General features: G+C 39.8%; 1 protein-coding gene across 7 annotated transcripts in view; it reads left to right on the top strand.

Moving 5' to 3' along the window:
* Positions 1-26542, top strand: part of Dync1i1 (dynein cytoplasmic 1 intermediate chain 1) — a 317434-nt gene that overhangs the window by 70135 nt on the left and 220757 nt on the right. For all 7 annotated transcript variants that reach the window (XM_033758325.1, XM_033758328.1, XM_010603398.3 and 4 more), the window contains one exon: positions 14526-14641. In XM_033758325.1, the coding sequence (XP_033614216.1) occupies positions 14526-14641 (116 nt within the window). The remainder of the gene's footprint in view (positions 1-14525; positions 14642-26542) is intronic.

Below are 26542 nucleotides of genomic sequence, written 5' to 3'. Positions count from 1 at the left end.
GTTTTATGCTTGTGTTAAAAGCTATTTAACTACTCCCATTTAGAAAAACATGTTCATGTTTTCATTTATATGTTTACTTGTACCAATGAATTTCACACTTTCTTTCGCTCTTGTGCTGCTTTTTGGCCTTTTTGTTTTCATTTCATCTAGAAGAACTCTCTTTAGGATTCACTGTAAACCAGATCTGGTGATAGCGAACTCCTTCTACTTTGTTTGTCTTTATCTCCCCTTAACTTTTGAGGGATAGGTTTGCAAGGCATAATATTCTTGGAGCCACAGGAAGTAACCCACATGCTGATTTAAACTCCCCAGGACTAGTGATTACCTGCCCTGTCAGCTCCAAGAGACTGGCAAGTAAAAAGTCAAATCTTTAGGTAGAAGCTGGAAAAGTCAAGACACCACTTGTGCAATATAACCTCATCTAGGGAGAGGTCTCTGGAAAGCTTTGTAGAGCTATTTCAGATTGCTGCTGTGTTCTCTGTAGACCTCAGATCAGTAGTGAGCAGTACCTCTTTTTTCTCTGCTGTTCCAGGGAACTAGTGAATGTTGGGCCCCATCAGCTTTCAGAAATAGGCACATTAGGAGTCAGTCCCTGTGGTAGCACCTGTGAAAACTGAGACACTAGTCTCAAGATTTGTGTTACAAACCCTTAACTCCTCACAGAGGAGCTGAGGGATAAGGGTTCCTCTCTGAGTGCATGACGATTGCAGTGCCAGGGATGGGATTTATGGTGAGACTGTGTCTCAGCTTATCCTACTGATTTTCCTGCTGATTTCATGGGAATTTCTCAGTTGTCCAGTATATAAGAATTGCTCACCAGTTTCTGGACTTTTTCAGAAGAAATTGATTCATGTATATGTTTGATTCACCAGTGGTTGGAGGAAGAGGTGTCAAGTCTCCTATTTTGCCATCTTGTTGATGATGTTCTCCCTCATGGCTGGTGTCAAAATACCCAACAAAATACCCAACACTTACAAGTAAAGGAAGAAGGGTTTATTTCAGTTCACAATTTGTAGCAGTTTCAGTCCATAATCAGCTGGTTCTGGGCCAGGCCAGCCCGGTAGAAGGGCATCGCAGAGGAGACAGAGTCTGTGGCAACATAGGCAGAAAGCAGCAAGCAGCAGCAGATAAAAGGGAAAATCCTTCTGGCTGCTACCACACACACCTAGGGTGGGGCTTCCCGTTTTCACACCTAGAAGTATGCTCAGCCAATCAGTGAAATTAATTATCACACCCTTAATCCACACACACTTGATCCACATTCACACACCCTACACGCAGCCTCTTCCAAGAAGCTCCATCTATGAGTGCATAAGGCTTTGGGGGGGACAACCCATACCAGCTGGTAATTTCTTATTGATATCGGGCATTGTGAGTATTATTTTGTTAGGTGTTGAATATATGTGAAGCCCTACAAATATCTTGAGATTTCTTCTGAGATGTAGTAAATTCACTTGAAAACAATTTCATCCTTTCAGGTCTTGCTTTTAAAAATAATATTTTAAAATGAGTCATTTAGCAATGCTTAACCCAGAGGTACTTATTTCTGCCACCGAGGCATGACTCTTGTATGTGTTCTTAATGATTTCTTATAAATCTTGACTTTTTTTCTGCCTCATAACAAGAAGCATTCCAATTCTTTCTAAAGAGCCCAGAACTGTTTCCTATAATCCTTTCAGCTAATTCTCTCATTGATCCCAGCTAGTTTCTCTCAATAGCTACTTGTATCAGGACTGAACTCAGTCCTCAGTCATACCCTTTTGCAAACCTGAGTTTTTACTTTGTGCAGTTTTCTTCTGCTGTTTTGCCCTGTGAATTCTAACTGGCTGCTCCTCCTGAACTCTTCCTCTTCAATTTCGGGAGAATTTGAGTTTCATCTGGGTTCCATCTCTGTACAATGACCTGAATATTCCAGTGCCATGAACTAGGGGAAATAGTAGGGCTCGTATTGCTTGTTTTCCCTCTCCCACATGTCACTCTCCTTCACTGTCAAACCTCTAGTATCTTATAAGCTGTACTTTCAAACTACTGTCCATTTATTTTTAAAAATTATTTTAGCTTGCAGAATGAGTCTAGCTTCTGTCACTCCATCTTGGATCAAGGAACAAATGTTTTGCCACTTGATTCTGGATTTGTATGTTAACTATGTGATCAACAAAGTAAATATCAGCAGAGGGAAATATGAGAGCTGGTATAACATTTAAAAACAGCTTCCACAAGAAAGTTGTAAATAAACTGAGAAAATAAGTACAACTCAAGTTTTTTGTTTTTTTTCTCCCGAGTGGGTACCTACAAAAGAATTAAAAGAGCTTTGCTTTTTGGAGTTATTTTACAGATTAACTGAATTGACACTGATTAAAGGGGGGAAAAATGGTGTGATAGAAAGAACAAATTAAAATATCATAGAACCTCTATAAGCTGGAAAGTGAATGAGTGTATTGTTGCAATTTGGAATTGCAATGGGAAAATTTGTGGGAAAGATTATATTTAAAATGTTTTTGGTTCCTGAACATCCTCTTTTATGAGTGTCTCTAGTTGTGTGCTCTAATGGCTGCCTCGATGTCCCCGACTGATTTTAAACATTTACTTTTCATGGTCACTTTGGCTTGGGGGAAGAGGCAGAAATCAAATGGTCCCAGATCCAGTAAATAACGTGGATAAGGACACACTCTAACCTTTCTGTAAGCCTCCTGTTCCTTTGGATGGCATTTGGCAGCAGCATTTACCATATTTTTTTAATCACACCTTGAAAAGACGCTCATAGAAGAAGACTTCCTGAAGTGCCTCAGAAAGCAGCAGGAATGATCAGGTAAGTGTGTTCCAAGTGAAGAGGAGTATTTCTGAGGCGAATTAATGGCAATCTGTCTTCTACTGTAAGACATTTTCTTGAAGTTTAAAACAGTTACCCTATTTTTCAATCTTCCTTCATGTTAAATCCTTGATTGAATATTTGGAAGCAAAGAGAGACTGAGGGAAAATTGAAGTTATAGGCAAGAATTTGGCAGCTCCTTCCCTGAATGGAAGTGATAATTTCTTTCGGTCCTTAAGAGATACTGTTAATAGGTGGTAGCTTGGTTTTCTGAAGCTTTTCTGTATTCTGGCTGAAAGAGAGAGTGAATATTACTTCCTTACTCTGCCAGACACCATCACAAACTGCTCTAGTAAAACAAATCACCCTATCAAAAGAATAAGTAAAACCACTCCTATAAGATCACTGCTGATGTAGGCATTAGAAAAATATAATTAGGCGGTTCTTGGTCTCTTTTTACATTTTAAAGTTACTGCCATTTGCCTAACAGAGCAGTAATAGTTTGAATAGTCTTGATGAAGGAACCCTACTGTGGCTTATTTCCCAAGTTTTGTCAAATGTTTTTTCCTGTATTTCTGTTGCTTTCTGTCTTTCTCTTTTGTCTATCTTTCTTCCTGCCTGTCTGTCTTTCTCTTTATCTGTCTTTCTGAAGACCGTTTGCTAAGGAGGTATACTTTTACTGTGGGTACTCAGTTATTTGGTCATAATTTAGCCTATGGAAGCTTGTTTAAAAAATCTCAAGGAAATAAAACATCGATCCTAAAATTTTTTATATCATATCATTTGTACATAATATTGGAGAAAATACGTACCATCTGTCTCTATTAGTCTGAACTTTCTATTTCCTCTCTAAAGTGGGCACTTGATAGCAGAACCTCCAACAATGTTGCCAACTTCTAGTATAACCATGATTATTTTGACTCTTCTTTCAACCCAGAAATATTGCAGGGTTTACTTGTGCTATGAAATTCAAGGCAAACCCTCTGGCTGTGCCTATTTCCCGAGCCAGAGTTGACATTTGCTTCTGTTCAGGAAAAATAGTTTAGCTGCCAAGCTAATATCTCTGCACAGTTAGAAGCAAATATCATGGAAATGAAATAAACACTTCCTAAAATGATTTTTAAAATGTGCTTGTAGAACAATGAAAACATCTTTCTTGAAGTATCTAGAAAAGGCCAGCTACCTAGCCACCCCCAGTCCCTGGAGGAAAAGACCCACTCTGGGTCTGGGACAAAGGAACTCAGATCTTTCCTTTTTGCAGTGTCCACTGCTCCTTTGCTCCCCATGTGTCCCATTCCCAACTCTAGAAATCCACCCTGGACATGTCATGCTTCAATGCCTAATGGCACCAGAGCACAGGATTCGGGAAACAAATTCACCAGTTTAAGAAAACCTCTTTCATGTTTCGCAGTCTTCTGTGCCCTTGGTTTCTCGTGTTCTTTTTCTGTGGATGCAGTATGTTCTCATGTGACTCTCAGTAGATGGTTCCTAAGGGTTACATCTTCAGTTTTGTCTTCTCTAAGCTTTGGTCTTGTAACTGGAGAGTTCTTCCCCACAAACTCTGACAAAGTACTCAGTTCTTACCCAAAGCAGAACTTTCTCTGGATTATCCTATATCTTCCAACTACACAATGAACATTTCTTCTGATAAAGTGTGAAGCTTTGAAATAATTTCTCATTCCTTTCCCTTTACTGTTCACATCAAGTTAATTATGAAAGTCTATCCTTAAATATATTCCAGAGTCTATACAGTGCAGCCTCTCCATTCCAAGTGAACTCTCCTCACCTGAACTGAATCTCATGCCTCATTCAACCACTGACCACAACAAATCTAGTTGTCATTTTTCTGGATGTTCCCTCTGAATTGATCTCTGCTTGCATTCTCTGATTGGTTCCTGAGCATGCCTTCCCATCCCTCTTTATTTCTCATCTTTTTTCTATTTTTTTTCCCTCTATACTCATCTTTTGTGTTCTAATCACTTGCCACACATAGTTTCTGGTAGCTGACTTGTCCAAGAGCTGGATTTAAATTTTATTTTCCACGTAGCTGTTATAATAACATGCTTTAAATGTTACATTGCAACTGTTGTTTCTTAATCAACAACTTTCAACCTCTCCTCATTGTCTACCCAAAGGCCAGATTCTTTGTCCTGTTATTAGAAGTCTCTAATAATCTGGCCTCAGTGTGACTCTCTCAATACTTCTCCCATTGCTTCTCCCTCAGAACTTTTCAGTCTCCATACTCATGTATATGCAGGGCCACCTCCCTGAGTCATTGTCCCCATTTCTTCCCACTTAGCTGGATCCTGGGTAACTTTCAACCTTCAGATCTGTCCTCTTCTCAGCGCCACGGGCCTCATTTATGCACAGACATAGCAATCTGGCCATTATATTCTTTTAGCCCACTTGTTTGTGACTCACCCATGTTGTCTCTCATTACTTGTTACCTTTCATTCTTATTTGCCTTTCGATACTCAAGTTCTATGTCCTACTTCTTGTTTTGTGAGGGCCTGGTATAATACCTTGTTCGAACATGGTTTCTGCTTGTGGATAAATGGCCTTGGCCTTTGCCAGCTGTCCAAGACATTACTTCACTCACTTAAAATATTGTGCAGAGAAGGAAATGGCTCTGTTATCACCTTCAGTCTGAGGAGGTCATCTCTGAGAAATTTACCTAAAGAAATTTTAGAAGCAATACTAGAAAAATCTCTGGCAATACCTTTAATGTACCCCAGGGATTAAACATCCACATGCAAATAAATGGGAATAAAAATCAGCAAAATTGAATGTAAGCCCAATGTAGACTGTTTTTTTTTTTAATTCCTTGGCTTTGACCTACATTGGCTTCTGGCCAAATGACTCCTTGCCTCTAAGAAAATCTGTTCCTAATTTTCTCTGTTGACTTTCAGGATTCCTTGCTACTCCAGAAACTTCACATTATTACAATTACCCCACCCCCCCTTTTTTGGTTTCCTGGCTTTTGAGTGTCTTGCACACTGGTTTCTGACCCAAGCTCCTGACTTTGCCACTTTATCTGCATACACCCATGTCCCGCACCAGATCTAATCAATGTATGGTAATCATTATAGCTCTCAGCTATTTAAGATGATGAAACTGTCATTTGAGGCCATTTTTGAAGCTCCTGTATGATGTACCTTTTATAAAACTTGGAGACTTTCTTAGATGATGGAAGCACATTTTAATTATGCCTTTTCTGTGCCTTGGTTTAAGTTCTTAAATTCTGACACTGAAAACATCTTACTAGAGCTGGGGATGTAGCTCAGTGGGGCTGCACTTGCCTGGTGAGCACATGGTCCTGAGTTTGATTCCCAGTACTGGGAAAAAAAAAATCCTACTAATATGAGTTTAGTCCTACCTAGTAACTTTACTTTCCAGTATCATTCCTGGATCAACAAAGGTATCACCTGTTCAGAAATAAGACTATTTTTGAAGTTTAGCTTATGGTATTATCAAACATTCATGACAGGCATCTAACTTGATACCTTAGTCGTCTAAAGCCAATTCTGCAAACTGCTACATTCCTTTACAAGTCCTATAGACATAGTACAGTAATATTTATGTGATTTTTTCACTGTTCTTAAATATGAGATACATAAACATCAAGCTTGTCGAATATAATTCTCTGTTGCTTGAAATCAGTGCATTACGATATGAGGTGTATAAGTAGTATCTGACTGATTAAGGTAGACTGTTGATTTTCATGACAGTATAAAGAGACAGGCTCAGGTACTTTGCAAGCTTTCATGAGCCCCAGGCTTCCAGGTGATGGGTCCTTCCCCTTGAACACAACCCCCCACCATCAAATTTGGCTGCTGCTTGAATCTAGTGGCACCAACAATGAATATTTAAGATAAAAGCCTTTCCCTCCTTCTGTGTGCAACTTTGCCACTGAATGTTAAAAAATTTTAAGACTAGGACAACAGGACAAAGAATGAAGTTGGATCCCTACCTCATACATATGATGAAAAAATAATCCCAACTAGATCAGAGAACTAAAATGTGTGAGCTGAAACTATAAAACTCTTAGAAAAAAAAATGTAGGGCCAGGGATTTAGCTCAGCGGTTCAGTGGCCTCCCTCACAAGCACAAGGACCCGAGTTCGATCCCCAGTACCAAAAAAATAAAATAAAATAAAAATAAAAACAATAAAAAAAATGTAGTCTTCAGGACCTTGGAATAGGCAATAATTTTTGTGTATATACCAAAAGCACAAGCAACCAATGAAAAATGGATAAATTTGACTTCATTAAAATGGAAAATGTATGGCATATTTCTGTAATCACAGCATTCTGGCAGGCTGAGGCAGAAGGATTACAAGTTTGAGCCTAGCCTGGGCACCTTGGCAACTTAACAAGGCCTTGTTTCAAAATAAAAATAAAGGAAAGGGCTGGGATATAGCTCAGTATGAAGACCCTAGACTCAATTCCCAGTACTGCAAAAATGTACCCCCCCAAATAGAAAAATTTTATGCAATCAAGAAAAAGCAACTCAGCATGAAAGAAAATGTAAGTCATATATCTGACAAGGGTCTAGTTTCTAAAATGGATAAAAATAATAGTGAAAAGATAATGGGCAAATAATTTAAATAATCATTTCTCTAGAAAAAGTTATTAAAATGACTGATAAGCATCTGAAAAAGATAGTAGACATCATTAGCCATTAGAGAAATGTAAATGAAAACCACAGTGAGGTAGCACTTCATGCTTATTAGGATACTGTGATTTAGAAAAAAGACAGTAAGGAATTAGGAGGATGAAGAGAAATCAGAACCCTCATTCCTCACAGGAATGTAAAATGGTGCAGCCACTTTGGAAAAGAGTTCGGCAGTTCCTCAAAAGTTAAAGACAGCACTACCAAATGATCCAGTAATTCTGCCCTGACATACACACCCAGGGGAATCGAAACCATATGTCTGTACAAAAACTGGTACACAAATATTTATAGTAGCACTGGTCATAATAGCCAGAAACAGCTCAAATCTCTACCAACTGATGAATGGATCAAAATAATGTATGTCTACACAATGGAATATTATTGATGAACAAAAATGTTATCTTGTTACATGTTACACTAATAACTTTGAAAGCATTAGTGAAATAAGTGAGACCCAAAGTCCACATATTGCCTTATTTCATTTATATGAAGGTAGACAGAAAATACATTGGTTCATGGTTGCCAGGTGTTAGGGAAAGGGAGAAAGGAATTTGACTGTCAAATGGTACAAAATATATTTTTTGGAAAACAAAAGGTTGTATTATTAGATAGTGATGATGATGGCACAACTTTTGACTATCTCCAAAATGATTCAGTTGTACACCTGGAGAGACAGGAATTTTAGACTATATAAATTTATTTCAATAAAAGACAATTAAGGCAGCCTTGATCTCAAGTCTGGGGCAAAGAGCTTTGCTTCCCTTTGACTTCCATACCTCACTCATGTTCTTGAAATTGTCAAAATTATCTTCCTACTTTAATCCCTTAACTTTACTTTTAATGGAACTAAGTAATGGTTTGTTTGCAAACTGATGGGGTTTTTTTAGGACTTTAAATAAAATAATGAACCCTTCTTCCATATGTTAGGATACAGATGCAGCACGGATAGAGAATGAGGTTCTGTTGTCCTGAGATTTGAAAGGAATGGCAGTGTTTTCAGAGAGTAAGGACAAAGTCAGAATGTCCTGTCTTTGCCAAAAAACCTGTGTGTTTTGCAAGGTCATTTTCTCTCGTATTAAAAATAGTGTTGGACTATCAGTGATATCTTAAAATATCAGTAAGTTTTTTCTTGAAATTTCTGTCATCTCTGAAATGGAGGAGAGCCTCATAAATTATATTAGAATTCCCATGGGAATGTACATATTTCTCATGCTGTTAATGATAGGCTAAGGGTCCCTTTCAGTGTTTGGAAGTAAGTTTGCACTTTGATAGATATCATAGACTACACTTAAGCCATACTTCAGCCTTCCTTTCTCAGATCATAACACTTTGTAAGTAGCTAGAAAGCCATGTTAACCTTCTTGTGGGTGGATAGACAAAAATGTCCATTGAATCCAAAACAGAAAGAGGCATAGGGACTCTCACGAAGAGAGTAATTTTCTTCTAGAGGTCCATGATATCCAGCCAGAGACAAATGGGTAGAACTTCAATGGATTGGTAGTTGTAAATGGAAGACCTAGTTTTCCTTTCAGAAGAAACATTCTCCCTTTGGTGAAATATGGCTCTGCTGAGTCACCTTCCTCAATGCATTAACAAGACCAGGTAGAGAAGAGGCTTCCAGGACTTTTAGGAGGCAGTGGAGCCCCAATCCTGGGGAAAGGTGAGCTCTGTGTCACTTTAAACAAAACCAGAGCAACTTATGAGGGAGCCGTGGTTACACTGCCCAGGATATCTGGGACACCTGAGTTTCTAGCTTTAGATTTGGGATAGAGCCAAGCATCTACTCATGTTCTGTACACGCCAGTTGATTTAGCACTCATCTTCTCGTCTTCTTCCTAATCTTTTTACCTGGCCTGCCTCATAGAGCTTCATATATTTAATCCAAAAATTCCTCCCCTTTCAGTGGCACTAATCCACATCCTTTGGGATTTGGCTGCTGGGTGGGAAACCCCAAGTGGATTATTTTTACAGCACTGATGTTTTGATCTCTCCACTATATACCATGTCTAGGCCAGTATTGCTCATCCTTTTATAGACACCAGTATTCTAGGAACTGGGATGAGGGGAGTGCGAGCAGGCTTATGAAAATGCAGATTGCTCTGCCCCACTCCCAAAGTTGGTGGGTCAGCAGCTTTGGGGTGGGGACATGGGTTTCCTTGCTAGCCGCTCCCCAGCTGGGCTGGTACTGCTGTTTAGGGACTTCACTCCACTTGAGTTTTCTCTGTATTTATTAAACATGGTCACAAACCAAATACATGAAGCTTTATTGTACTTCTTAGATGATATTGGATATAGTTATCTGAAGCCCTATGTAAATTCAGTTTAGTAATTTAAGTTTTTCATTAATGCTTCTAATTTTGGAATAAATTGCCAAAGCAAGGTATACAATATGATTTAATAATAATGACACAAGAGTCAGGACATAGATCATATAAGTTCTCATTTGTTTCTACAATATTCTTCTATATCTTCTACAGTATTCTTCTGTATCTGCTTTCCTCTCCTCTCCGCTGTTCTTTTATCCCCCTCTGACTTCCTATGAACACTCATTTAGTGTCTGCTCCGTATCTGACATCAAACTGCGCGCCTGGATGCAGAGATAATAAGAAATATGCAAGTTTATGGTCGAGTCAGGAAAGACAGACATGAAAATGAATGACTGCTATCACATGGGTCAGGGACAGAAATGAATGTGTCCAGTGTACAGGCACAGGGCATTCGGGAGGGATGGTGGGGTGGCAGGAAATGTATCCCAGAGTAGAACTGAAGAGCCAGGATGGGATCACACCCTAATTGGAGGGGAAGGGAGCTATAACAACAACGCTACAGAGGGATTTCCCCCACTCTTTAGCTTGCATCTTTGACTGAAAGAATTATGAGCTGCTAAGGCTTTACTCAAAACTAAGGAATGTGATCGTTTTCTTACCAGAGAAACTATACAGTATTACACATTTATACTGCATAGTTTCTCTGGTGTGAAAAAGTAAAAGTGTAAAAAAAAGGATCAAAATATATAATTGATATTGGGTAATAGGAAGAAAAGGTCTAAAGGTGCAGGGGAAGGAGGAGGGGTAGGGGAAAGCTAAGAAGGGAAAAGAAAAACATATGAGAAAAGGGTAAAAAAAGGAAACAAAGTCTTTGTAAATAGGGAAGAGTGGAAGTGGGAAGGGAGGGCCGGGACAAGGAGGAAAAACAAGAACCAAGACCTGTCAGGTAAAGGTACAAGATCCCAGTGATAAATGAAACTGTATCGTATACCTAAAATGTACCGATAAACTTAGTGAGAGAAAATAAATAAATAAAGGTTTCCCTTTAGCCCTGCCAAAAAAAATAGGATTCTTAATGTTCATACACTTGAAGACAATGACAACTTCATTTGTTAAGATATAGATATAACAATTTTGTCAGCTGATAAAATTACAAACCTATTTTAGGGAAATTGAAGGAAGTTTATGTTACAAGGTTGTATAAATGTGTGTGTTCTGGATCCACTGACACAGTCCTGGGGGCTGGCGTGTGCGAACCCCACCCGTGAGGAAAGACTCAGTTGCAGACAGGACTAGGAGGAGGCTCTGCCATGAGAGGGATTCGCCTTCTAGCCGGTTCCTCGAAGCAGCTGAGCCTGGGAGCCTTGCTGTGGTATTCACCTCTGGAGCAGATATTCCCGGCACACCCTGAAATTGAAGTCAGACCACTTCTCAGGAATCCCTTCATGTGCTATAAAATGAACACATGTGCTTGGACCTCTACCATGTCAAGTTGTAAGAACTTTGACTCAGTGAGTGGACGGTTATGATGAATCAAGAAAAAAGCAGAATAAGGTCAATGTAGCAACACTTTGAAGTTCCTGGCCCTTCCTGTCACTTATAACCCTTGCGATTTTGAACAAATCTCTTTAGCATTACTGAGCTTCAGTTTTTCTCATACAGAATATTATAATATGAATATCTTTAATGAAGTAAGACAATGTATGAAAAGCATTTAGCATATTATAAATATTAAAGCAGCAAAATCGCCACAGAGAATTAAAGCATTTACTATAAATGAAGCTTAATCAATCCGGAGATTATATGGAAAGATACAGTGATCTACCAGTACCCTTAAATAGTCATATAAAGAGTTGTTTTAAAATTATAAATTATTTGAGGGAGATTCGCCCCAAGCCTAAGAGCCAGACAATTATCATGTGTAGGCCTCTCGGGACATCAGGACTGACGAACTCCAAGTGGGTTGAACTGGGACCCTGAACAGACAGGCACCGCACCACTGAGGAGTTGCTTGAAACTCTTCCATGCTTACTGAATAAAGAAAACATTTTTATCTCAGTGGGATACACTCATTTATTCAAGCTAAGTTTTGAAAACTGAGCGGTAGTACAGTAATATTTGGGTTAAAGCCAAGGTCATTGGATTGCTCAAGCAGCTAAAATTAATTCATGTGCCCATATTAAAAAATAGTGAGTGTGGCTCTTCTGGTTCACTAGCAGAAATGATCTTCAACTATACGGTCTTAAAGAATCTTGAATTGAAAACATTTGTAGATGGCCCCTCTCTCACTTTGTACACATATAAGCATTATTACGATCAGTAAAAAAGATAAACTGAAAGTAGGGTGGCCTCAGACAGGATAAGCTATGATCTGCCATGCTTTGCAAGTATTTACAAGTATATTTACAAGCATCAGCCTTGCCTCATTACCCTAATGCTCCATGATTGATACCCATTCAAGACAAGGAACTTGAGGGTTAGAGGGCTTCCTCGCTTGTCCAGAGCTTTCATCTACCTTTCGTTTAGCTGATGAGTGACGAAGCAAGGATCTGAACCAGCTCTGCATGAGTTCCTTGGCTGTGCTTCCTCACTGGTTGGTTTTAATTTATCATGATAGACTCTCAAATTATAAATCAGCCTCATACAACCCAGTGCCTATTTCTGTCCACCCAGTAAGATGAGCCATTCTTGCAGAGTCCCTGCAAGCAGGTGCAGGTATGGCTTAACCAGAGCTCAGAGACTGCTGGGCCTCACACAGATGCCCACGGAAGTTTGGAGTCCATGGGGAGCACCGTGTGACAGGGGGCATCTCGGCCTGAAGTGATGGAGAGGTCTTCCTGAACCTGTGATGAACACTGACTGGAGCCCCAGAAATATGTGCTAGGCTTAAATAGCAGGAGAGGCTCTGCCTCAAGCAGTCTTGGAGTGTCTGTGTTTTCTCTTTCACATGCATCACAAAGACCTGCTTCTGGAAGGAAAACATTGTCTCATCCAAGAAGGTTTTAAAATAATACTTTGAACTTCTTCCCTGTGAATAATACTGCTCCCAGAACATTTTATGTGTTTCCCACTGAGTGGGAGGGAGTACAAGGGACCCAGCCTGACTCTTCTGTGTATTGTCGTGGCCCAGCCTTCCAAGTGCTGGACCCTCGTGGCCTAGGCCTAACGGATCTTGGGCTACAGTCAGGCTTGCTGCATCTGAACCACAGAGGCATCCAGCAAAGCTTGTTCCCCGAAGGACTGTTTGTTCATTTGTGCACATCTTAGATCTCACCTCAGTTGTTTTGTCAACTCATAGGAAAGAAGTTGTATTGCCTTAGGTAGAATGCTTGGGAGATTTACATGGAAATTCCTAGGTGCAGTACACATTCCCTTTCACATTGTTACTACTAATAATGATTAAGAGAAAAAGAGAGGAGGTCATGCCATTTGCTGGTAATCATGAAGCACAATAATACGAACAGTGTGCATCTCTATCGATCTTAGACAACTAGAGCATGTGAGATTTTAGCTGCTTGTTGCAACTTTTTCTTTCTTTCCTCTCACATCTCTGCCTGGAAATCTTTAAGAAATATGGTAGAATCGGCCCAATATTAATACTAAATGTGTGTTCTTAAGGCAGTGTTCTAGAAATGGTTTTAAGATCCATGTGTACAAATGATGCATGCATGTGCATGTGTACATATGATATTTGCATATTATATGTGTTTGTGCCTACAGACTACCTATAGCAATCATGTTAGAATGAACTGTTATCTCCATTTTCACATGAGGAGCTGAGGCACAGAGAGCTTAGAAACTTATGCAAGGTGTACACAGCTAGTGACGGGGATGTTAGAGTCTCTGTGTTTGCCCATCAGATGATTCAGCCTCCAGATTGGCTGTTTCTTGGGTGACCTGGGAGCCTTTCATATGTCTGTAGTGATTCAGGCTCACGTTTAAAAATGCTAAGTGGGAGTTTGGCAGCAGGACTTTGGTTAATAACACATACAGTTGCAGAATCAATAGCATTTGTATCTCTAGTTCCACCATTTCTGAGCTGAAGGCACTTGGCCATGTTCTTTACTTAACTATAAAATGGCAGTGCTAGCATCTGCCCCCACACTCACCAAGGTGTCATGAAGACATCTGGAAATACTTCAAGTGTTACGTAAATATTCAGCAATGACTTTTTAAAAAAATGCAATCACAGTGAACTTTGGAATGCTGAGCTAAGCCTTTATCACTCCATGTCTAGATCTGTACTGTATTAATGGCTCTTTCAAATATATTCATACACAAATCTGCATTAGTTCCTTCTCCGAGAAATGAGAGTTGTCATGCTCCTCCTTAGACCAGGATCCCATCACTATTTTCATAAAGACAGTGTTACTCCAATAGGGAATCCACTTCTCTATTGTTTTTGCTCTTACCTAGGAAACTAGAATCCTGCATTATAAATGCAGGTTTGCTTCATACATTTTAATCAAAGTCAGAAACGCTCAGAATGGAATAAGTCATCTGAACTGGACCAAGACAGTCCAGAGAGAGGAAAGCTGAGAGTCAGCACGAAAGGCTTGCTGACATCACCCAGCCAATTTGGGCCACAGTGGGCTAAAACCCCAGGCTTTCTCTGACTTCTAGCCCAGGGCCAACTCCATGTTGCAGCCCTGCCACTTGTACCGAGAAATTGAGGGTGTTTGGAGTTTCCCGGGTTTGGTACTTTGTTTTATTCTTGATAGCTGTTCTGAAATGAAGGTGTTCCCTACTAAGTGTTTGCCCTCTGTTATTTACAGAAGAAGACTGCATAAGCTGGGTGTGTCCAAGGTTACCCAAGTGGATTTCCTGCCCCGAGAAGTGGTGTCTTACTCCAAGGAGACCCAGACTCCTCTTGCTACACATCAGTCTGAAGGTAAACCATGTCCTTTGTTTCCTCTCCATATCATCTCCAGAGAAATTGCCAGGGAATAGCAGCCTTCTTGTTATTTCCTATCCTGTCATAAGAAATCTTCCTGAGATACAGACACTCAGATACCCTAGTTAGACCCCACTACGGTGAAATTATATGAGGAGAAAACCCTGAAAAATGAAAATCACCAGCATACTGTACAGTAGACAGCGTTACACACGGCATCAATAAGATGTGTATGCTAAAATTCACCATTGGCAGGGCTCAGCAAACCACAGTCCACCACCTGTTTCTAGAAACAGTGTTATTGAGATATAGCTGCCTCCTTCCTTTTACACCTGTGGTTGCTTTCCTGTTACAGTGTTGAATTCTGTAGGTATTAAAATCTTTAATCTAGTCCTTTACAGAAAACTTTGCTGATCCTAGATTTGCTCGGTCAATCCAAATAACACCGTGTTTCCACCCTCCATTTAAAACTAGTTTCCTACAAGCTACACCTAGGTGAGTGGCCTTGGAACTCCATGCCGTCTTGGTACATACCAGGAAACATCAAGGGGAAAAGCCACATACAAATCTCAGTGAATCTCGAAACAAACAAGCTGAAGCTGATAAATCAAAATTCTTCCTAGAAGTAAGATTACTTCAAAGCAAAATTACATAAATGTAAAAGAAGGAAACGTGTGTACTGAGAGTAAGATGAGCAAGTTTGCATTTGTAGAGGGTAACAGTACAGCAAAGCAGATTCTCTCTTGAGTCTGTGCAGTGTTATCATTTAGGGTGGCAAAGAACACATCTGAATTATGGGCTCATTGTTGGTAAGCAGTAAATATTGAACAAAACCATAATAATGAAAAGTGGTTAGCGTTTATTGCTTGGTTTATAGTAGGTGTATAAATCAGAGCATCTTGGTTTGTGTAAGCTACAGAGACTTTTAATTTTTATTCTAAATACATAATGCCAACACAAAGTAAAATCTTAGTTTTGAACTTCAGTGCTGTCTATCTGTGCCATGAGACCTTTCCTGATTAACGACCTGGACGCAATTTTTTTCATAGCAGGGTCTCTATTCTTCAAGCCTTGACGTGAATTTTAGAAACGAACACGTAGTGCCCTCTGGTGGTATAATGTTAAGTATACCTATCCACAAATTTGAGACCTGTTATTAGTGAGGCAGAAAATACAAAGTCAGAAAAGCCTTAGCGAGCTCTATCCTTGGGCTTCCAGACAAGAACAAAAACATTAAAAACAACCTCACCACCCAACCAAAACATTTGTTCGAGTTAATTTGCTGCCAGAGGTATTTGGAGAGCTGCAGCCAGAGGTATATTTAGCCCCAAATTTGATCCATAACGTAAAGTTATACAACTGAAATAAAAGGAATGGATTATTTTCTAAAATGTGTGTACTCAGGATATTGGAAATCGTGCAGAAATATTTACAGGGGAAGATAAATTAAGAATGAAAAGGCATCAGCTCTAAACTTTTCAAGTGAAACACATCAAAAGAAAAAGCCTGTACATTTCATTTTATTACTGCAAAGAGAGCTTGGGAGCCTTCATTATGCTGTGGTCCAAGCAGCAGGAAAGAAGGAATTTATTTCTCAGATATTGGCAAGAGTTATTTCTGTTTTGTTAACAAGACTCATAGAGCTTTCTTGTGGTGGTGGACATTTAGATGGCTCAAATTCCACAATACAGATTTGAACCCAAGGCTCACTACCGTAGCTCTTGATAATGAAGCAATCCCTGATGGGTTCAGACGAGAAAACCTTTAGATTTTGGTTCAGCAAGTTGTGCCGTCACCACAGGCGATGCCCGACCTTTGGCTGCCCGTGGTCGCCCAGCCGCTGGGCTGTCTAGGATGCCCGGTGCTCACCTTTCACCTGCCGTGCGTGTGAAGGTGTTTGCCAGGAGGGGGTGAGCAGCAGTGGGCAGCCAGCATCGAGGTCCCAGCGTGAGGCAGATGTGAGTCGGCTGTCGCTTTGAGGTTGGAGCCATGGCAGCATTTTCATGACAACTGCAGTTTTCAGCAGCAGGAAACAACTAAATACCGAATGTTATGGTACAATGAGGCATTTGCATGGATAATACTTGAAGCCATTGTATATGTAAAATTCACTTTAGCTTTTAATTCTCCAAAATATATGTGAAGCCTTGGTGACTGTTTTTTAAGTCACTGACTAGAAAATTGAATCCTATTCAAGCTAGTGATTTGAGAGCATTGATTTGTTCTGCCTCTAGAGTGTAGCTCTAGTGCGTTTATTTTCCTGTGTATTTCACATTTTTATTTTTTTCAATGAAGGGGAAGATAGTCTGGGTTTGTCCAGGCCTGTCTCCTTTCTCGGCTGTGCGGTGTAACAAATACTCTCTCCGTAGTACTTAGCCTACACAAAAGATTCCAGAGAATGATTAAACTAGGAAGATTTAAGAATAAAGTCCCCATGAAAACTGCCCTTTCAAATATGCTAGACCTCCCTCATCCGTTCAGGCAGTTAGCTGCAGGAAAAGAAGCCTTAGAGAAGAAAAGCTGATTTGAAGCAAAATATTTCTACCCCCCAAACATTGTAAACACATGCTTTCTATTTCCAAGTAGTAGGGAAAGAAAAAATTATGGTTCCCTGCCAAATTGCCTCTGCTTTGCCTATTATTAATAATTCCCTGGACTGTCCGTGAGGTCCTGGTGTGGCAGAGCCGTGTTTGTTACAGTAACTAAGAGACTGCTCACCACAGACCCCCCAAAAATGTTGCTGAATGACAAAGATGATGCCAGACCATCTCCAGAGACTCCAGGTTCTGCACAGCCCTGGAGGAAATGAGAAAAATGTCAGTCAAACGGGAGGAAAGAAGAGGGCCTGCCTCTAAAATGTGGGTGATTTTGACAGTTGTCTGAACTTCCTCTTCCCTCCATGGTATCTTAGAAATAGGAACTTTGTGCTCTCCTCTTGGCCAGCCCATCTGTCTTCTTTCCTTGGATGCCTTGTTTCTTACATCCAAGAAAATCAAACCAGGCCTCCATGCACTAGCACATGCTGCGTCCCTGTCTGAATGAGTCTGCCTGGGGCCCTCCTTGGGAGTGTGCCTAAGGCTGGTCTCCTTGGCTTTTCCTCCTCTGGCTGATGTCCCTCTCATATTCAGGCATAGTCTGCTCTCCCTTTGTCACACGATATCGCATTGCTGTTTCCATGTCTTACGTCTTAGACTGTGATCTCCTTCGGGGGAGTGTTGTGTTCTTTACTTTCACATGTAGCACAGAGCCTGGTTCAAAGAAGGTGCCCAATAGACCTCAGTGAAAGAAATGAAGAATGAAAATGAAATGGTACTACAGGAATAAGAAAAGCGGAAGCAGAAATACTCACTGCATGTCAAATGGCACAGAGTACGATCCATGCAAGAAGGCTGTATTGGTTTTATTTGATTATTGTGAAAAGGTCACGAGGCTGAGATTCTATGCTGAGCAGAGGTTCTATTTCCTCTTCACCCAGGCCTTCTGTTTCAGCCACTGGGCTGGTGCAGGCATGAGCTACTACCCATGAATGTGATGCTTAGGAGAAGTGGAGGAGAATATTACCAAGGCAGCCTGCACTGGCTCAGATAGAACAGATTTACTGTGTGAGAAGCTATGTAAAGGACTTTGTATTGGGAAGAGGTGCGAAATAAGGTGGCTAAGGAAGGCTTTTATTTCACCTTTGTATTTAAAAAAAATATATCATCTTGGCAGGCAGAGGAGAGTTTGGACATTGGCTTCCTATCTCTGGTATACACTTACTTCAGAAGCTGCAAGCAGAGAGATGATTGTTGTAAGAGAATGATAGCAATCTAGCTCAGTACTTTCCAGGAGAAATATAATTTCCATTGATCATTTGTATGATCTGTTTTGTTCAACTGTATAGGTTCAAAATAGTATCATTTTCAACATATAATCAGTATAAAAATTACCACTGAGATATTGCACATTTTTATGCTAAGTCTTCAAAATTTGGTATTCTATTTTTCTTCTTTTCCAAACTCACACGAAAATTCTCATCAGACATACTTGAGCTATAATTAGATTTCATAAGCTTTACAATTAAAGAAGTAGATTCATATAATACTCTTATTGCAAATATATTAAAAGATTTCCAATAATTGAATCAAGTGTCAATTTATTAAATTCAAACTTAAATTGATTACAGTTGAATAAAATTAAAAATCCAGTTTCTCCATTGCATTGGCAGCCAGTCAAGGGCTCAGTGGAGCACAGTGCTCATGGCTCCTGATCAGGGGCTGCTCAAATCTCTCAGAGGCCATACTTTTACAAGTGCAGAAACTCAGACCCAAAAAGACAGCCTAACTTGATGAGCTTTTGGCTTCACCCTAGCTGGGCAGAGGGACCAAGGTGAAAAAAGTTCCCTGATTCATAGGGAACTCCCCTGGGTGAATGATGGCACTGTGGATTCTTTCTATTTTGTGTCATCAAAACCACATGCAAGCAGGCATTAAGTGTTGGACTGCAGTGAAGTTGTAGCTCCAGATGGGCAACTAAAATAACCCGAATCCTGTCATCACAGAGTGGGAAACCCTTGGGCTCTCCCTTTGTAGCCTCTTTTGAGATGTGTCTTTCTGCAAGGAAAGGGGTCCCAGAGCCCAGGATTGACCTCCTCATCAGTTACCCAACTCTGCTGCTCCCCTAGCCTCCCTCCTTTCATGTTAGGTGATGAGAGATCACAATTAAAATGGAATTCTGAACTGCTGAAAGTTGAGTTCTAAATCTTGTATCTGTTGGCCTCGCAAGTATAATAATTGATTTAAAACAGTGCCAAGTAAGCTCATTTTCCAGAGAATATAAAGGTAAATATTTACTTGGGAGCTTAAATCTGAAATCAAGCAGCTCTTATATATAATTCCCCAATGGAAGCTAATCCTAAAATACCTAGAGATCACATGGGAGAAAACAGACTGTGACTCAAGCTTTCCAACTGAACTTTTGGCTTTCAATGCCTTGGATCTGCCTCTGAACTCATTATAGAAAGAAAGAAAGAAAGAAAGAAAGAAAGAAAGAGAGAAAGAGAGAAAGAGAGAAAGAGAGAAAGAGAGAAAGAGAGAAAGAAAGAAAGAAAAGAGAAAGGGAGGAGGGGGTGAAGGGAGGGCAGGGGAATGGGCAAAAAATGAGAACCAAGACCTGTCATGTAAAGGTACAGGATCCCAATGATGAAGGTACAGGATCCCAATGATGAAGGTAACTCTGTACTGTATACCTAAAATATACCAACAAACTCAGTGAAGAAATGAAAGAAAGAAAGAAAGAAAAGACAGGAAGGAAGGAAGGAAGGAGGGGTGACATCTGGCTGCAAATTAGATGTCCTCAGTAGGATGACACACACTAATCCTATTTTAACTTCTTTTCCTTAGATTAAAATGGACTATTCCATTGGCATCTGCTTTATTTTGCTTTCTTGAAATATTCCCCATACTTATTCTTTGACATTTGCTTAAAGTGTCAAACTATCAAACCCCTAGCCCCATTATTAACAAAGGTCAGAGATTGAGGAATCCTCTCCTACCATATTATTGTTCTTTGAAAACATTATTATCATGTCATCTTAGCAAGTTTTATTTAATGAAAAAAAAAACAGGTGAGCTATCTAGAGAACATACATGTTTCAGACTTTCTAAAAGATATTTCTATTGAACAGAAAAAATTGCCTGGCTTTAAAAAAGAGAGAGATTGTTTTCCCGAACCACCTTTTCAGAGAAGGTCAAGAGAGCTTTGTTTTCAAAATTGGATTCTTGATTTGGATTAGAAATTAAAATAATTACTGGCTAAAACATTAGCCAGCCTTAATATCGCAAAGCACAAGCCTCATGCTACAGGTTTTGTAGAGCATCCAGTGATGGTGCCATTACAGTAAATCAAATCTTAGTAAACATCCATGTGAACATTTGTCTCAAAATAAGCTGTATCTTTTAGTTTAGAAAAAATAATTCGCACATTAACATTTTTGTCTTAAAACGTAATAACATACATGCCATAGGTTGGCCACCACTGACTTAGACTTTCCCCAAGTCCAGTCCCAAGTGTTTTCTTTTCAGACAGCTGGTCACACACATTCCTCTTTAGGCTGAGGAGGGAGTTACTGTGTGTCAGGAGAGGGAACTCTGGGAAGTATGTGTAGCTGATTCTCACGTTGTTCATTGCAAAATACTCGCTCACACTGAAGAGGAAGCAATGGATTCACAAGAGTGATAGGCAGGTGGACCAAAAAATACTCTTGTTCATAATGCATAGTTTGTTTTCTGTAGTTATCTGGTATATCGTGGTCAGGCTTTAGTCTCCACTCTGGCCCAGGAGCAAACAAAGATCTAGCTCTCAAACAAAGAGCAATAATACAATAAAGAGGTTACCCTTTATTCTAAAATCTGAAGGGCTCTTTTTAATTCCCCCTTAGAGGCTGTGTGGTTAGACACAGATATTCAAAACCCCACTGGATCACCTGGACCATGGTATCTAAGTAGTGTGGCAACTTTAAAGTGGAAGCCTTTTGAATTTCCCAGTAAATACATTGAGTAAGTAAATGCAAATGTTGAATATGTTGCTTGCAAAAGTGAAAATGGCCCACTAAGAATTTTGGTTTAGAGAAGCAATTATTCACTATATATTTTGGAGTTTAGCAGACCACTGACCCACAGAAGATTTCCTGATACAGCAAGTTCCTCTATGTTTAAAGATCCCCTTCCGCCATCCTCTGGCTTATATTTGTTTTAACTAGGTGTTGCATGTACCAGCCATGGTTTACTCTCTGGGTCCTCTAGGCATGATGCCCATGTTTGCTTTGGATGAGATGAGGTTTGGGAGAGAGCCAGAACGTGACTCAACCCTCCCTGAGGATGAGGAAGATGCAAATGAAGGAGTCTTCCTTGTCTATCAAGCAAGGTTGAGTGTAGAATGTGATTTGGGGCACTCCTAGATCTCCTTATTCTTACCTACATTTGATTTCTTGTTAATTTGTAATTATTGCTCTCATTTACATATAAGTCACCTGGTGACACTGGCAGTTCAATAGGCTTCATTTGGGAACCAACCAAATTTAAACTTTGCATTTGTTTTTGAGAAATAGCTTTTGCAGACAGGGGTTTATCAAAGCCAGAGAAAGTCCCTGAATCTGTGCCATGACCTGAATTGTAGAGGCTCGAGTTTGTCATCTGTTCTTTAAGTTGTCCAGTTCTGTTAGAGGTGTCTATCTCATCTGGCATCTTTAAATTCTTCATATCATTCACACTACTCCACAGCAATGACAATTTGATCCCTTGAAATCCTTCTTTCCAACTGACACTTCATTAAAATCTCCACAGAATTATTTGGCTATTTGTTATAGCCGATAGATTGCCATTCTTGAATGCTAGCTGGATTTTCATTTTCTTTAACCCCAGCTAGGACAGATAGCTGACACCAACTCCCCGAAGGACTATTTTGATACATGTTTCTATATCATATGAATTCATGGTTGCCCACAGAAGAAGCTAGCTGTGATTAAACTTAAACTTCCCCCTTTGTAGGAAGAAAGGAGATATTTGATAGAATTGATGAAAAAGAATTAAGTTAGAATAGAAAGGAAGTTAGGAAGCTGCTATGGTCTGAATTCTGTCCCTTTATGATTCATATAATGAAGTGTTAACCTCGCTGAAACTATACTTAGAGACAGGGCCTTTCAGAAACAATTAAGGTTAAGGGGAATCACAAAAGTGGGGCCCTAACTGAATAGGATTGTTGGCTTAACAAAAGGAAGAAGAGCAGGGCATCTCTCTGAATCATCCATGTGTGCACACCATGGCAAGGTGTTCAGTGCACTCAGCAAGAAGACACAGATCTGCAAGAGAGGGAGAGAAGCCCTCACTAGATCCTACATAGACCAGCACTCCCATCTCATGCTTTCCAATGTCCAGACTGTGAACAAATAAATAACTGTTGTGTAAGCCATCCAGCCTATGGTATTTTTAAATGTCAGCCCAAGTGGACTAAGCACAAGGTCACCCACTGAGCCTGACGTGAAAAGAACGGAACCTCCTGGGCTTCCTGTCCCTGGACACTCTCCATGCTCAGGCTTGAAACTCTATAGTCACTGCTGCCTTGAAACTCCCCAGTCCCTCGACATTGCCCCCTACAGGCCTCGTGAGTTCCTGCAAGCCAATTGGTTAGGCCTGTGTGATAAGCCCTTGTGTTAGCCGTGAGGGGCAAGGCAAAGGAGTAACCTCTCCTCCTCTGTTGAGCTTCCATAATATCTGAGAACGTTATGGCTCTGCCTTAATTGCTTTTGGTATACTTCCCACCAACAAAAGGTGTTTGGTTGTTGACTAGTTACAAGTATATATCAGAAAAAAAATCTCACTTTGGTGTAAGAAGAAAAAAGGGCAACGAGGAGAAAGACAATATATTTTATGTGCTGACATACTCATGTACATTGTTGGACTTGTAGTGTAGCTACAGGATTTACTCACCTTATAAATCAAAAGTGCAGAGAGAAGTCAGCTCTTTTATTTCTCTGCAGCTGTCTATAATACTACTGGTTGTCAGGGGCAAATGTGTGAAATAAGCAATCTTAGTCCAGCTTTTGTTTTAAATAGTCTTTTTAGTGTGTTCTATTCATCTTGGGTGGAAATCCTCAAACTCTCATAAAGCCTCACTTTCATCTGCTTCTCTGCCTAAGATCATGGCCTGCTGTAGAGGGGAGAGAATGAGATTTGCACAATTCCATGGCTCTTCTGGTGGTGGGGAGGATGGGAGGGGCTCTGGCCTTGTTCCAATCCTTTCTAGCTCGCTGGCTTACATCTGCTGCTCTCTGGCATGATGTCCTTTGTCCTCCTGGGCCCTGACTGCTAGTACTGCAGTCTGCTACAGGTGAGTTTGTGATCTGCTCTGGCATGGCTTGGCAGTGTTCCCAGGGAGCATTAGCATCTCCCTCTAGATGACTTGGTCTGCTCTCTGCTTTCAGTGTCTCCAGACCTGAGTCATGCCTTGCCTGCCACTAACCCCTGGCCTAAAAGTCCATCTCCAATCCACGCCATGCCTTTATGCACCACAACAGATGACTTGGCAAACTGACTCTCAGCTCAGCATCTGTTCTCAGAACCAGTTTTTTTTTCTGTCTTATGCCAGCTACCCGCAAAGAAGTTTGACTGTCTTGTCCTGAATGAGACCTGTTAGGCAACTGCCTCCTCTCAGATTCCAAAGCAATAAGTGTGGTTTAAGAACTCTGTGCTCGTTTCTCAGTTTATTTAACATTCTACCCCTCCCACTGCACCAGGCCATGGAAATCCATACCTATCTGAAGCTATCTGTTCTTCTCCCTACATGCTTCCTTTTTTGCCACTAACTGAAAGCCGTTTAACTCTTTTCTTTATATCTTATTCTGTCATGGAGTCTCAAGGCTTTAATGTTTTGGAAAGGACATCAAGTTGTTATTCTCAGTAACAAAGAAAAGAACTTTGGACTGTCTTTTCCCCCGTAGTTAAACCTAGCTTTAACCTGTTTTAAAATTGGATTTTGGAACATACCCTGGCCATTTTGTTCTCATTCTTCTGTATCAAATTATGATATTTCTCCTGGCGTACTGATTGCCCTAGATAGACTAAGGTGAAGACCATTACATTCAAACAGTCAAGGACAAAAACACATTTATAATTTTCAAATATAATTTCCTCTGCACACAGAAATGAAGAGGTTCCTGTTTCTGCAGATCCCTCTTTATCAATGAAAGAATCAAGAAATGCAAAGATGAAACAATATAGTGTATAACACAGCTTTTCTTGTACAGAGAATGACAGTTCATATATTGCTTAATTCAAGAAGGCCTTAAAAGTTCCACTTCCAGCATAGCAGCCTGAGATGTTTCAGGATCCGTTTCTCAATAAAACTGGTAAAAATTATAAAACATGCACATGTATGCATGCACACCCACATACTCCCCTAAGTACCTATTTAAAATTTCTTGAAATAGCCTTAAAAGTACACAAGAAATGTAAAAAAATAAAAAAGAAAGAAGAAAAGAAAGAAGGAAAGAAAGAAAGAAAGAAAGAAAGAAAGAAAGAAAGAAAGAAAGAAAGAGAAAGAAAGAAAGAAAGAAAGAAAGAAAGAAAGAAAGAAAGAAAGAAAGAAAGAAAGAAAGAAAGAAAGAAAGAAAGAAGCAAGCTTACCAAGTTTGGTGAGAACAAACTGGCCTATGATGCTTGAACATTTCCTTTCTCCCCCCATTCCCGGTTCAAGTTTAAAGAATCTCCAAGTCTAGTGAGTGCAGCAAATAACACAGGAAGTTTTTGCCCTTCACCTCTCTGTTGGATGGCTGTATTATTTTCCTTGGAGGGGTAGGATATTAGCACTTCTTTTTCTACCCCTACTTACTTATTGCAGGAGCTAAATTTCCAGGCAAGTATGGCTATGATGTGAGGGCCATCTTCTTCATCCCTCCTTTAATTTGAGAGATGCAGGCTTCACTTAGGTCAAATACGGAGGTTATTGTTTCTCCAATTGCTGTTATCCTAGTTTAACTGTAAAATAGGGTCCCCAATGCCAAGAGAAGGCAATTATTCAGACCAGAGGCTAAAACATGATGGCATTTTGGCTCACAACCAACTCTTCAGGCAGCATCATTCAGAGAGAAGTATACCACTATATATCAAGCTCTAGTGCCTTGACTTCAAAATGTTATTAAGACAGGCCACATGCTGGGTATCTTTCCATGAGAACTAAAAGAATCATATCACAGAGAAGTATGTGCACCCATGTTTATAGCAGCACAGTTTGTAAGAGCTAAATCTTGGAAACAGCCCATTTGCCCATCCATTGGAAACTGGATAAAGAAGTTGTGGTTTTTCTATAAAATGGAATATTACTCAGCCATAAAGAACGAGAAAATAGATTCATTCATAGGAAAATGGATACATATTGAAGATATACTCCTAAGTGAAATAAATAAGTCACACATGTGTAAATACCGAATAGTTTCCCTGGTGTAAATAATCTGCAACAATGCATAAGATTCTAATAAGATTACTGACATTTAGAAATGGGAAGAAAGGAGCTAAAGGTGTAGGGAAGGTGTGATGGGTAGGGGAAGAACAAAAAGGGAAAAGAAAAAAATGTGAGAGAATGAAAAGATGAAAATAAAGTGTTTGTAGATGGGGAGGGGAGGAGGGGGTGAAGGGAGGGCAGGGGTAAGGGGAAAAAATGAGAATCAAGACTTGCCATGTAGAGGTACAAGATCCCAACAACGAATGTAACTGTACTGTATCCCTAAAATGTACCAATAAACTCAATAAAATTAAAAAAAAAAGACAGGCCACAAAACAATACAAAATATCTCTGAAGGGTGCAGGCTTTACTTCCCACAGAATATAGGGATGTTCTGTCCAGAGGGTATTCTCAAAGCAGCCAAAATTGTGGTATAAAGAAACTATGAGGATTCTGGTATATGTGTTAGACATATAAGTTAAAACATAGTTCATTTAGTTTACCAGAAAGAACCAGGGAAAGAGACAGCTAAGATGAGCCCTCCTGATATCACAAGAAAATTTAAAAACTAATCTCAAAAAATTCCTGTAAATGAACCTAAATTTAATTGATTCAACCTGTGAAGAAATGTGTGTCCCAGTCACTGTTGGAAAAAAATACAACAAACAATAAGAAACTACTGAAACTTATTGTGGTCTAAAGGAATTGGCAGAAAAATGTTATTCCAGAATGAAAATGCACATGCTAGGGCATAACCTTTCAAGAGGCAATTAAAGAGGGGAAAGGATAACAGATTTCACCAAAGTAATCCACCTAGAGACACTAACCAACTAAGTAAGCAAACAGAAAGAGGAGTAGGGGTGACAAGCACACAGAATTGCTACAAAATATTTTCTAAACCAGTTTCCAACATATATATATATA

Source organism: Fukomys damarensis, unplaced genomic scaffold (assembly GCF_012274545.1).
Source record: "Fukomys damarensis isolate Sample0158 unplaced genomic scaffold, DMR_v1.0_HiC HiC_scaffold_4, whole genome shotgun sequence".
Lineage (NCBI taxonomy): Eukaryota > Metazoa > Chordata > Mammalia > Rodentia > Bathyergidae > Fukomys > Fukomys damarensis.
The sequence above is the reverse complement of the archived record's forward strand: the minus strand, read 5'-3'. Positions and strand labels throughout refer to the sequence as shown.